The following is a 14281-nucleotide window of genomic DNA, read 5'->3' as shown; positions in this document are numbered from 1 at the left end:
CATACTCCTTACCCGGAAAGGATCACTGGGCAGGATAAGGGAGGTGCAGCAATAAAGTGACCAGGAAAGTGTCTAGCGGTAGCTAATGTTAATCCCCACCTCTCTCTAACCCACCACCCATTTTTGCTGATGCCTACTACTTCGACAGAGCCAAGAGCTGCCAAACATTCGTTCAATTTTTATCTGAAGGTCTGCAGATTTTGGGGTGTTTTCTGGAGCTGTTCTTTATAAATGAGCATCTTTGAAGTCCAGAGGTCTCTGCTCAGCCAGTCTGCCTTCACAAACGTAAAAGAAAGTTGTGTGCTCCTCAGTTACCCCAGCTGGGGTAAAGGTAGGTGGTGAAGGCCCTTCATCATGTAAAGATGCCATGGAAATGAAACCTTCTTGCTTACAAAATACTCTGCACTCCTTAGATAAAGATGAAAATTCTTAAAATTAGAAAGGTCCACAAGACACCTGGGAAAACCACCCCTTTCATTTTGCACATGAAGAAAATGAACCCCAGAGAGCAGACGAGGAAGTGTGATCCTGTGATCACACTGGTAGTTGGTTTGCAGAGCTAAGACTGATAGTGGTAATAACATTAAGTTATTACTTAATCCCAGACTTGCTTGTGCAGTCTTACTGATATCAGACATGTCTTCATTGAACCAATAACTAGTGTTGACTTACTTTCCCTGATCCAGCTTGGACCACTTGAGGCTTCCATTACCCAGTAGGCAAAAAGAACGGCCACGCAGAGCAGGATGACTCCAGTGGATTTCAATTTGTTTCATTTTACAACAATCCTAGTGATGATTAAAGTAGACACCTTTTTTCCCCAAGTAAGAAAATTCTTCTGGATTTAACAACATTAACATCTTTCACTGCCAGTTCGCTTCCTTTTTAGCAAGCATCTTTTCAGCATCTATTGTTTAAGGAACTAGATGGGCTCCCTCAAAGTACTTTTCTAATTTTTTTCCTTAGCATTAAAGGTTGGAAGAGCTGAACAAAGCAGCAGTTTTATCAGCTTCTTGGAAAGAAAACCTTCTCAGTTCTGGATTTTTTTTTTTTTTTTTCTGGTATAGCCTTAAATTGGCTATACCAATTGGCATTCAAATGACATGGCATTCAGATGACAAAAAGGAGTATTTCAAATTCATTTACTGGATTAGTCAGTAAATAGGTATTGCATGCCAGCTGGTCATGTGCTGAGGGCGTCCTCAGTGCTCTCACTTTAGTAATGCCCCTGTGGAAGTTCTTGTCACATTGCTGGTGGGTGGTTGTTCCCAGAGCATGCATCTTTAGGGGGGCAGAGACCACATCTTATTAACTTCTGTAGCTCATAATTCTCCCAGTGAGGAGTTTCCCCCTTCAAAGGAGGAATTTTCTCCCTCATTTTCCTGCCACCCATTGCCATTTGGAAAACTCAGTGGGCCGTGGAGAAGCCTTAGATCTCTGGGAAAAGAAGTCTGAGTTGTACTTCAGTTGGGTATTTTGTAATGCCGTTTACTCCCTGGATACTTCTAAAATGAAAATGTAGCCTGTAAGGACAGCACATAGAGAGGAAATCAACCACAAATTAAAAAGTGATTAGTGAGTGTTTAGGCAGAAGGTCAAAGGGATTAGTTTGGACTTCAAACTTTTCAGCTTTCAAGGTTTGTATTCAGTTACAAAATTACATCCCTGAATTATTTGTGCAGGTGGCAGCTGTCAGATTTGAAGAAAGTTTCTGTGTTTTACAAAAGGAACATTGACAGGACCGGGAATGGGGAGTGTGCTCCCAGGGTGAGGGTTGTCCTATCCACAGCACCCTGGAACGGCTCCAGTCTTGCTCAATGCAAGTGACAGTCCTCGTCTGAGCTGACACAGCCCTGTCCAGGTTACCCCAACCACCTTAGTGAGGAAACCAGTCAAGCCAGTTGATTGGCATCATGTAAACAGCTTGATAGTAGATTTTCAGTACCGGGAAGGAAGAGAACTAATCTTTGTTAAATTTACCTGCCTTCTGATATTTCATCCTTACAGCTTTTCAAAGTGGATATTGGCATCCTCTTTTTATAGTTGAGGCTCAGAGAATGAGGCAATTTGCTGAAGATCACATACAGCGTCAATGGCAAAACTGGTTTTCAAACCCAGGTCTGAGTTGCTTTCTTGAGATCTGTGCTCTTCCTTACTTGGAGCTTTCTTTAGGGCACAAATTCCCAAGAGGATCCCAGCAAATGGGGTAGGGGTGTGCTGAAATGGATCCCTTCGCCCTTGGGCAGCTGGGCCGGGTAGGGCATGGCAGCTGAATCACTGAGCAGCAGTCTGCTCAGCTTGCCTAGGAGTGTCCTATAGAGTATTTTCTAATATTATCATTATGTGGAAAAGGCTGGAAACTGAAGGTAAGTGTCTTATTCTTAGCCATCCGGCCTAACCACCCATCTGAGACTTGAAGCTGGTTAGGTTCCCTGTAAATAATTCCTCATGGAATTGTCTACTCTTTATTAGGGTATGGGATGTTGTGCTGTTTTGGGGGATTGCATTAAAAAACAGGTTTTGGGATGTGGGAGACATTAGGTTAAAATTTAGAAAGTAGGGAGAAAACGATCCACAAGTCCTAGAGTGTATTTGGTAGGGAGCCAGGTCTTCCAGATTTTGGTTTGTTTCCTATACATTTATTCAATACACATTTGTTGAACTCTCACTATATGCCAGGAATCTTTCCTTGTTTCAGGGACACAGAGATGAATAACATAAACCCTTTTCTGAGGATCTTAGCTAGTGCAGGAGATCTATGGGACAGGAATAATTACAATGTTAGACAGTGGGAGCCCTCAACCTTCCCATCTATTAAATGAAAATAAATGACATTAAGATCTCTTACAGTTGTAAACTTTCATCAGGATATTACTGATATGTGCCTAGCTCCATTTTAGTAAGATTTATGATGCCAACAAATATCTGATGGGCTTTAATTTTTAACTCCCTTCTCACCTTGCTTTTATTTTTTATTCTTTAGAATTAGTGGGCTTCTATCAGAAGATTGTTTTTGTTTTGATTTTAGATAGCTATTGCTTTTAAAAACACAACTCTCTGATATTCCCATTTAGTATCACATAGAGAGCTATAAGTTGGGTCCACTGTATCTTCTGAAGGGTAACCATGCAATTTATTAAGATAAGCTGTTTACCTGACCAGTAAGGTAGGTGTTCATTTTGACCTAACCACCAGCCTCATGGAGTCAACTTGCTAAGGGCTTTCTAGTTCAGCAAGACTTTGTTTCAAATCCCTGTTCATTTTACTGTATGACCTTCGGCAAGTTACTTAGCTTCTAAGCCTCGGTTTCCCCATAACTAAAATGCAAAAATGAACTGCCTTGCCCTGACTTGACATGGTCTTTGGGTTTATAATTGAAAACATAGATAGGAGGCTCAGTCTTGGTTAAGATTAAGACATACACATAAATCCATACACACATATAACCATATACACATATATATACATGTCTAATGTGGCCATTACTTACTATGGGAGATGGTACGGAATCAAGAGTTATTTCTGTTTTCATAGGTTTATCCAAGAGTCATTAACCAAGGACTCTTACTCTCTACAGCAAGGATAAAGTCAAATGTTTACAAAGCCAGGCAATTAAACATGAATGACTAAAGTAGACCAGGTATAAGAAAATTGACAGCGCAAGCTCAATGAGAATGGCAACCCACAGGCAGCCTGCGTGTCAGGGAGACAGTGAGGAGTGGGTGGCTCCTGGAGGATGTGTATATGTTGCATGCAGGAAGGCAGCCACTGTTATTTACTGCCTGCATTACCACACACTTTAGAGCTGGTTTAAGAAGCTGGGAATCTGGATGTTATCTGCCTGTTATTAAATGTTAACAACTAATTTAAAACATTTTAAACCCTGGGTGGGACAAACGGAACATCTCTACAGGCCAGATTTGGCCGTGGGCTGCCAGCTTGTGACCTTTGACCTAGATCATGGGCCGTGTAGCTCGGTGGTGTACCTGGAGTGCCCGTGGATTGCTTACCAGGGTATTTTTGTTCTTGCAAGGCCTCCCATAATGCTCACCTCTTCGCTTTTGGCACTGCATCTGGCTCCAGTCTTGCCTTTTGACTATCTCGGACTTTGGCTATCCCTGGTGTCTGATGTCCTGCCAATCCACAGGTTGTTTATTCTGCCACGTGGACGGGGTGTTTTGTGTACATCTGGGTAGCATGGCTTGGGTGGGAGTGCACATGCTGAAGAATGAATGTTTAACTGCTGGAAAAATAAAAATAAATGTATTTTTCTCAACCTTATTATAGACTTGCCTCCCATACAGCCTCATGTGATCTTTTGAGAATATATGGCAGGGTTCCCACTGTGATATTTCTTCCCTATGTCAGGGTGCTGGCTCTTGCTAACCACTGTTGAAGCCCCATTTGTCTACCCAATCCCAAGAAGTCCCTGGAATTATAGGACTTCATGAGCATGCTTTTCCCTGGAGATTAGATTGCGTATGGGAAGTGGCTGGTGGACCCATGGCTACTTGCATGAGTTTCAGACAGAAATCTGGTCACATTTTACCCGCATGTAAAAGCTTTTGGTGGCTCCCTGTCACATATAAGAGCAAGAACTAACATATTTTATAAACTACATCTTAGTCCTCCTAATCAACTCTTTACATTGGGAATTAATGTGCCAAGTCTTATTGTACAGTGATAAAAATAAAGTTCACAGAGTTAAGGTCATACCGCAAGCATGTCAGTTGATAGGAATGGAATATGAAATCTTGTCTGCCTGACTCCAAAGATCATGATTAAATTGGAAAAAATAAAGAAGCAATTAATGCTGTTAGAGTGGGTTACATGGCTAAGTAAATCCTTTGTGGGTGAGATATTTAAGTCTTGAAGGATAAATAGGAGTTGTTTTAATTCAGATGTTAAAGACATTACTTCATGGAGTTGTTAGGAAGATCAAATGTGATGGTTTATGTAAGAACTCAGAAATACTTTGCGTGGATGGAACTATTGCTGTGTCTTAACTCTGGGCAGCCATGTTGCACATGAACACCTTTGGGTCATAAGGGAAGCTTATGAGGCAGAGAGAGAGTGGCTGGATCTGTATGGTTCTATCTTAACATCTAAAGAGGAGCCTTGGTTTCTGCCCTTGTCCAAGGCCAACATACACTTTCAAGAGTTTCGTAGCTGACTTTCTAGGTTGCTAATATGTGCATAGACATAGTTCATGTGTACTTAGCAATAAAGGCTAACTGGTCCCATCTCTGAATGAATTCTAGAGCCAGACCGTTCTATTACATATCTTGTTTATGCCTCTTCTCCTCAGAGTGGATACTGAAACAAATTACAATCTCTCTGACCCTCGATCTTTTGCCTATATCCTAATAATTAATTTAGAAAATTGTTTTGAGAATTAATTGATGTATCCAAAGCTCCTGGCACATAGTAGGTGCCCAATAAATATATACTTACTGTCATCCTTATTTAAAGAGGGATCAAAAGAAGGAGGTCTTGGGAAGTGACTCAGCTTTACCTGGGATAAAAGGATTATGAGTCCTGTTTGCTCTGGTAGTTGTGTTTCACTAGAAATAAAGCACCTCATTTGTGAAATATATAATGATGACAAAAAGAGGTTTGGAGCTCTTTCAGTTAAAGATATGAACCATGAGTTGCTGGTCAGTTTGTTTTATTTGCAGATGAATGTAGCAACCCTTTAAAAATCCAACTGAAAGGGCCAAAACAGCCAGAGCTGGGGGTTTTAAGGAGGCTGATGTTAATTATTTTTACAAACAAAATGTTTTCACTGTAAGCACTTTCAAATAAGAAAGGACATCCAAAGTTCTTTTCAACACCCATGGTTAAACTAAAACAGGTTTCTCTTTGTCATGGAAGCTGAGACTTTCAGAAGGCAGGGAACTCAAAAGGACTGCAGTATTTTACTCACCTTTGTTTTCCCCAGCACCTAACACGGTACCCAGTACTTAGGAAAGAGCCATACTTGTGTGTTGAGTTGGACTAAAGACCTTGATTTGGGGTCAGGAAACCCGAGCACTAGGACTAGATCTGCCACTGGTTTCTTCATTTCTACCACGTAGTTGCTTTTGGTTCCAACAGTCTTCTTTTTGTGGAGAAAGGGCCTGAACTTTCCAGTACTGAAGAATGAGCAGTTGCCAAGGAAGACCTCCAGACCCAGAATATTGCGTGTTCACACCAGCCAACAGCAAGTGTTTTTCATGGCAGCCTGTTTCAAAGGTAGAAAAATGCCTTCATAGTAAACTTAGTTTTGTCTCATCTGGATTGTGTCCAGTCTAAAAATCTGGACAAATATCGTAAACCAAAGAAAGTTTGCACACTTCTAAGACCAGTAGCAATTAATTACTTTAAAAAGAAGCCCTGTCACTTACAGGCAATGTAAATATTTGTATTTTGAACCTCTAAGTAATAGTTGTGTTGACCATTCTGGCCTTAAGTGATTTAAAAAAATCAGTGAGTGATATTTTAACAGGGAATATGTTTATAAAGAAAGGGAGGGTCAGGTCATAGAGTAAGAAAATAAGAGCAAAAGACAGACAGATGTGGGTTCGAAACCCAGTGACCAATTTACTCACTTGGGGACCTTGTACCAGTTATGAAACTTCTGGCCTCAGTTTTCTGTTGAGTATAAATGAAAATAATAACCCACAACATTTCATAGCTATTGTGGATATTAAGTTAATTAATTCCTCAACTCTAAACTCCTTCAAGGTCCAGGGTCTCCAGTCTATATTTTGAATAGCTGGTCCAAATTGGGACCATTGCTAGCTCTGCCTTTTAGGTGGACTGATGAACATTTCTGATCCTCAGTTTTTCCATTTGTAAGATGGGTAGAACAGTGCCTACTCATAACTCTATACTGTAGGTAAGATGTACAGAGTTCTTTTTTTTTTTTTGAGACAAGGTCTGGCTCTGTCACTCAGGCTGGAGTGCAGTGGCACAATCTTGGCTTACTGCAACCTCCGCCTTCTGGGCTTAGGTTATCCTCTTACCTCCTGAGTAGCTGGGACTACAGGCAGGTACCACCACACTCAGCTAAGTTTTGTATTTTTGGTAGAGACGGAGTTTCATCATGTTGCCAAGGCTGGTCTCGAACTTATGAGCTCAAGCAATGCAACTGCCTCAGCCTCCCAAAGGGCTAGGATTACAGAAATGAGCCACCGCAGCTGGCCTTGTCACAGAGTTCTAATAGCTGCCCGATTTGAGTAATTATGCTATACCAGATGCCTACTTTTGTGCAACCAGTATTATTTTGTGGGTAGATGTGTAGGCTTTCTGCAGATGTTAGTTTAATTATTATTCTCGCAGATCCTGGACTTCATGTATTTTATAATGACTATAGATTGTTTCGAGTGGAAAATTGAACAACTCTGGAAAAGGACATGAAGGACTTGGTATGTAGGAGACATGAAAGTGCCTTCCTGGTGCTCTGATTTTGATCAGGCAAAAATGCAAAGATTCCGTCTTCACTCTTCCCCTCATTCTCTTCTTAGCCTCACTAAGGGCTTTCTGAAAAGCACTTTGTGAGAAGGAGGCTGTGTTTAATTTTGTGCAAAGGTGAACTGTGGCTGCAGGGAGCAGGGCTTTGGGGCCAGGTCACTTGGGTAACGCTTCCCACATGAGTTTATCAATGGGTGGGCCTCAAAACTTAGTCTGTGTTTTTTTACACTCCACCCCCAAACCACCCAACCTGCCCCAGTGTTAGTTTTTCAAAGCCAGAGAAGTTTCAAAGGCCTGAACCCAACACAGGGGCCTTTCTTCATGCTTTGATTTTATGCCCACTAAGTGTTTGTCAGTGAGTTCGTATTTCACCTCCTCTGCAACCTACACATCCCAAGAAATCCCCAGAGGTATAAGAAGTTAATTGATCCTTGATTAAAGGAAGGAGAAATGCTTGAGTCTGGGTCTCGATCTGCACTCACTAGATATTTTTGTTTTGTTTTTTATTTTTGGTCATGCTTTGCAAAAATTTTGTAATGCACCTTTTATTACAAATAAATTTAAATTCCAGGCTATTGCCTTCAGAGTTTGATGAAATTAGTTACCTAACACATGTGTGATACACAGTGAAAGTTCAGTGAACTTGAGCCAGTGCCATTCCCTTGATTGTTCTGAACAGTGCCTTTTTCATGAGAGGCCATGAGATTTGCTGAGCTTCAGTTAATTTACTAATACTTATAGGTGCTTCCTTCTCTGAAGAGTGACTCACTTTATAGAAAGCACCCAAAATCAAGAGTCAGATCATTTGAAACCTGTTCAGCTCCATAACTTACTTGCAGAGTGACTGGTAAGTCACTTTAATCTCTTTGAACCTTAGGGTGGCTTAATGTATTAGTTTTTATGACTGTTTATCCTATTAGCCTTTGGACCACTTGAAGGTTGGAACTTAGCCTCTTTCATTTCATTGGCCCAGTCAATGCGTAGACCATGATAGGCAGCCAGGTCTGTCAGTCTACAATAGTTTATGTGGGGACCCTCAAGACAGTTTGGGCACATAATAACTGTTTAGTAAATGTTACCTATTATTATTCTCTGTGCTGTTTTCCCCTTTCTTTCCTTCATTCCCTTCATCTCTTCTAGCTCTATAGCAAACTTTAAAATTGTATTTGTTTAATACCATCAGTTTTGTAACTGACAGTATTGAAATCCCTAAACTGCACTGATTTTTTTGTGTGTGTGTGATTGTACTTAGCCTGTGGACTCTAGAAACCCCTCCTACTATATAAGAGTTAACTGAAGTCTCCCACCCTCTGTTGGACACCTTGAAAGACTCTAGTAAAATGATCTTTGTGTCCTTTGTACTCTATGCATATGTCAGTCATCACACTAGAAATAATTCAGTGTTCTTGCTTTTTTGACTGTCTTACAACACTGTGAACTCCTCCAGGGCAGGTACTATGATGTATTCACTTCCAGAATTCCAGTGTCTAGCACTGGGAAATTTCTCGAAGTGAAGTGATAAGGCACTATAGTGATTGGTAATAAAGATGGTGACGGTATTGGAAATAAAGATCGTTGGAGAAGAACTGCCTCTTCTCTGTGTCCTGGAAGGGCAAGGCACAGTGTTATATCTCTTAAGGACTAGTTGCCTAATTGGGGGGATGTTTATGCTTTTCCCATCAACTGAAGGAAATCTGTGGTTACTCTGTCTTCCTGGATCAAAATCAAGATTTGACTGGCATCACCCTCAATAATACCACAAGTTTATAGGGGAGACAAAAAAAAAAAAAACAAAAACCATTGGGTTTTGTAAATGCCATCTCCATGCCTTTCAAGAAAATAAACAGAACATATTCAGCTCCAACTTCTTGTCTGTTTGTGGTCTTCATCCACATAATCAGAACTGGAAACCCTCCCCAAGCCATAGGCAAAGAAAGAGGAAAAAGTATTTGGACTGTTCTCAGTTTAAAAGTGGGCAAAGGACTGACCAGATTTTCTTCCCTTGCCTTCTCTGTGAGGCTTTCTTCCCCTGCCTTCTCTGTGAGGCTTTCTTCCCTTCTCTTTTTAACATTCATTGAGTGTCCTCAGTGTGCCCCGGACTCTATGCTGACATTACTCAGTGCTATTGCCTTGACTTTCTTCTCAACTGATTTTGATGATATGTGTCTTCCCCTACTGGATTGTAAGCTTCTTGAGGGCAGGGTCTGGGTCATCTTTGTATTCCTTGTAACTTAATATATGTAGTTAAGACTCAATAAATATTTGTTGAATGAATGAATGAATGGATGCTTTAATTTTTGTATAATCCCAACCATGCTAAAGTTAGATTTCATTCTTCCCATTAAACAGATGAGAAAGGGAGTTTTGGAGACGTGAAATAACTTAAGTAGTAGGGAGCAGAGTCGAGATCATTAACCCAGTTCTGTCTAACTCCAAAACTCTTTTATATGTGTTTTATTGTCCATAGAAACATATGCTTTACAGGCCTATCATGTGAACACTATTAAATATAGAAGCTGGAGGCCTAAGAGTGGAGTGCAAATGTAGGGAACTTGGGGTCTGTTCCCTTCCTGAGTTTATTAGCAACACTTTGGCTCCTAGGCACCAGAGCGACTGCAGCTCAACTTTTAAATCTCAATATGTGGAACTTTAAAAGCAGACTATTAATAATATCATACTGCTGGCTTCTCAGCTACTTTTCATAGCCAACTTGGTTGCATTTCAAAATGTTTAGGCAGTGGCATGAAGATGGTTCGGCACCATATGGTATCTCTCCCCGGCCCCTAAACCCTAAAGATCATTTCTAAGCCAGAACATTTATCCACTGCCTTTCCCTGCCCCCTCTCCTCCATTGCAGAGACAAAGTTTTAAAACCTAATGGCTATTGCCTGTCAGGGCCCCTCTGTGTTTACTTTGAGAAGGTCAGGCACAATACTGTGGTGTGTTGCTGTTCTTTCTTTTCAAAGCACCAGTATGAATTTGATAAAGTAAATTGTTGTTCTAGCAGGAAGCAGTTAGGGGTCACAAAATAAATAGCCATAGAATTCAAATAAATCCAAAGAATAAAACCAAATAAATCCATGTGTGTATGCACAGTGATACATAAATACACTTTTTAGAAAGTGAGCATTTTTATCACTGCCGGTCTGAACCAAAGTAATTGAAAAATTGTGGAGTTCATGGTACTTTTTTTTTTTAGAGGTGGTCTGGGACTTTAACCAACATGACATGAATTTAATTCTTTTTGAAAAACATGAAAAATGGGATTTTATCTTTTAAACAACTGTTTATGTTGGGATTTTTCAGCTAATGAAATTCACATTTGGATGAAATCAATTTGCAAAGTTAAATTAGGGATTTCAGCATTTGGAGGTGGACTAAGAGATCCTGAATGAGCTCAGTATTCTCTCTGAGTCTCTGTTCCCTCCACTTGAAGGTGGGTGATAGTGCTTAAATAATACTTCAATGCAAAAATGGATATAAAGAACCCAACACATTGTGAGTGTGCATTCAGTAGTGGCTGTATTCGCTCACTGTTTTGTTTTGTTTTTTACAGTCCAGAAGTCTTTTATTTATTTTATTTTTTTAACACCTACTATGCCATGAATTCATAGGGAATATGTTCCAGCAGCAGGCTCCTTCCCATTGATTCTCACAAAGTGTGCTTCTCTCGGTAGAGCAGGCTGGCGCTTCAGTTGAACTCTTTGGCTTCTTTCTTTTTCTGATCATTTTCCTTCATGTTTTTTAGGAAGTGCTTGGAGTGCTTAATGTGCTCAGTAGGCACATTAATTCTCTTGGCAATAATCTTGCCCTTAACTTATTTGTTTACAACAATGCCAACGGCATGCTAGGGAATGCTGCAGACTCTTCTAGTTTAGCCATGGTAACACTTGTGGGGCATTCTTTTTAGAACAGTACCCATTCCCTTAGATGTCTACAACATTGCCTTTATCACAGATTTTCATATACATGGCCAAAGAAACAACTCCATATTTTCTAAAAGGCCTAGAGAACATCTGTTGGGTGCCTCTCCTCTTTCCCTTTGTGTTCGTCATTTTGGTGAATTACTGGAAGATGGCAGTTCCGGCTGAAAGGCCACCGTGTTTCTGGTAGTCTTCCCTAGTTCCAAGATTTGTAAAAGAGCTAGTCATTTTACTTTGCGAAGTGTCATTGGAGCTTGGTATTGCAGTTAGGTAGTTTGGGAGGAAGAGGTATTTTGGTCCAAGAGAATAGCATGAATCCTCAGTCTCTGTGTACTGGTTTCTTGGAGGCTTACTGAAGAGGAGCAGCAGAGCATGAAGCTGGAGAGATGTCCAGGTCATGGGAACTCCTAAAGTCATACTTAGAGGCTTTATTTCACCCTGTGTCATGGGGCGCCATTGAAGAGGCTTTAGCAAGGCTTTGACATGCTCATGGTCCAAGCCCTTCAGGAAGCAAACTGGTGGCTATCTGTAGAAGGGAATGGGGGCCATGAGCCTGATTAGGAGGCTCTTGTAGCATCCAAATGAGAGTTATCATGGGCCTTTGCTTTTTGAGTCAGGGTTTTGGGGGACTTTTCTTGGCAGGTGATGGAATCCATTTGTCATGACCTTTGAGAGAATAGTCTGAACTGGTCACTGATAACCAGCAGCAGCTGCAAGAGCCACTTGGTGCTCCTGGGTGCCCTGGGCCCTCTATCCAGGTCTGCAGGCAGCAGGGCCAAGCTCAGCTCTGCTCGCTATTATTGGTAGTTCTTTGAACAGTGAAAGAAAAGCCTGGGAAAATGGCATTCATGAAGCAGCTACTTTGTGCCAGGCACTGTGCTAGAGGTTGTGTGTGCATTGATCTCCTTTAGTCATCACCACAACTCATTTTACTGTGGGAAAAAACTGGGACTCAGGGAAATGGAGTGGGAACTAGAGGTCAAATCACTTAAGAAGTGGTGGATCTGGGGTTCACATCCAGATTTTTTGACTCCAAGGCCTTCACTACCCCAGGCAGCACAGTCTTAGTGAACTTCTCAAAGGGGAAGTGGTTAAGAGCTAAGAAATGAATGCCCTTGGAGGCATAAATCATTAGATTTGGGGCTATATTAGTAAATGTTACGATTTGGGCTTTAATTTTAGCAGGGTATCGTAGAACTGTGGGAAAAGCCCTGCTTTGGCTCTTTCACTGCCTACCTCCAAGCGCCTGGGGAAGAGAAGAGGATAATGCCTCTCTCCTCATAGGGGTGTGGAAAGGAGGAACGGCGATGTGCATAGCAAAAGCTCTCTCTAGGCTGTAGATCTCTACAAATGGAAGGAAAGATTAGCACTCTCAGTGATATTTGGGATGGTCTTTGCTTGAGGTTCCTCTTTGGCACTGATGTTTTCCCCTTCCTTTTTTTTTCTCTCCTGGTATATGCTGTGGTTCCACCTGGACCAGCGGGCCTCCCCTTCCTTATCATCGAGACAAGCACCATCAAGCCTTACCACCGAGGGTTTTACTGCAATGATGAGAGCATCAAGTACCCACTGAAAACTGGTGAGACAATAAATGACGCTGTGCTCTGCGCCGTGGGGATCGTCATTGCCATCCTCGCGGTAAGTGTCCAGACTCTGCTGTGGTGGATCCTGTCTGACTTCTCCCTGTGTTGTCATATTACAGAATATCTGAGCCAACAGAGATTTATACCAAGTAGAAGCCAACTTTCTCTGGCCTGTATTTAGCCAAGAAGCAAGGTAGTTAATCCTAAGAACACTAAATGTAAAATAAGTGCTATCACCCCCATTATACAGATGTGAGAGTTAAGTGACATACTCAAAGTCTACAGCTACAGAAAATTTGGGTTCAGCCTGTGCCCGGCTGATTTCAAAGAGACTTACAGTTCAGGAAGGCTAACCTGTCCAAATGAACTGCTCAAGGGGATAGGCAGTTAGCTTATCTTGCCTACTCTGGATCAAATGTAAGCTGCTGATGTTACGGGTACCACATTTCATGTAGTTTTCTTTTGACTTGCCTACTCTGGAGGTTGGTTGTAAACTTTGAGACCCCTCTTTGTTTTTTAATAACATCGTAAACCAGGCACACAATCAACAGCTTGAATTTGGGGAGGGGGAAGGGAGGCTAGTAGAATTCTTTCCAGCCTTTAAAAGAAAAACAGTTCGTTTGGCAACTGTAGTAGTTTCTTAAAGGTGGACTAAGGATCTTTGTGTTCAAAAACTGAAAAATGAAAGGTCTAGTTTTCCCATGTGCTCCAAATTGACAGTTGTGGGTTTCAGTTTCTAGGAAGAATGGCTTTCCCTGAAAAAGGTGTTTGTCAGGGAAGGCAAATAATTGCACAGTATCATGTACTGAGGTTTGAACAGGTGTTTTTGAAAGTTAGAGGATCAGTTAATTAAACACTTCAAAGGAGCCCACTATACCCAAGAGTGTGGTGAGATAAGAAAAGCACAGGGACAGGAATGTCACATGCTCGTCACTCTCTGTGGCATTATTCCCAGCTTGCCTAGTGGGCTGCTCCCAGGCACAGGGCAGTGGAAAGAGACACTCCTCAGAGCCTCTCCTAGCTATGTGAATTAGGTGGATCTTTGATTTCTTTAACCCTCAATTTCCTCATCTGTAAAACGAGATTGCTGTTTGGATTCCCTCAAAGGGATCGCTGTGAGAATCAAATGAATGCCATAAGACCTGGAATTGCACTTTGCAGCAGTGGGCTCACTGGAACGTTCAGAGTCTTTTAGTTGGAAATGGTTCTGGTTTTCTCACCCGGCCCCAGGATGGGCAAAGGAAAATGCTAAAGTAGCTTCTTTAGAGTTCATGTGTCTCCTCCCATCTTTCCTTCCCCAAGCAGAGCTTCAGGTCAGCA

At 41.5% G+C, this 14281-nt stretch overlaps 1 protein-coding gene across 2 annotated transcripts in view; it reads left to right on the top strand.

Moving 5' to 3' along the window:
- The window catches only part of PPAP2B (phosphatidic acid phosphatase type 2B), a 151833-nt gene that overhangs the window by 95950 nt on the left and 41602 nt on the right, over positions 1-14281 (top strand). For both annotated transcript variants that reach the window (XM_011973843.1, XM_011973842.1), the window contains one exon: positions 12859-13016. In XM_011973843.1, coding sequence (XP_011829233.1) covers positions 12859-13016 — 158 coding nt within the window. The remainder of the gene's footprint in view (positions 1-12858; positions 13017-14281) is intronic.

The sequence above is a fragment of the Mandrillus leucophaeus genome, unplaced genomic scaffold (genome assembly GCF_000951045.1).
Source record: "Mandrillus leucophaeus isolate KB7577 unplaced genomic scaffold, Mleu.le_1.0 Scaffold14, whole genome shotgun sequence".
NCBI classification, from domain to species: domain Eukaryota; kingdom Metazoa; phylum Chordata; class Mammalia; order Primates; family Cercopithecidae; genus Mandrillus; species Mandrillus leucophaeus.
This window is presented reverse-complemented; position numbering and strand designations above follow the sequence as displayed.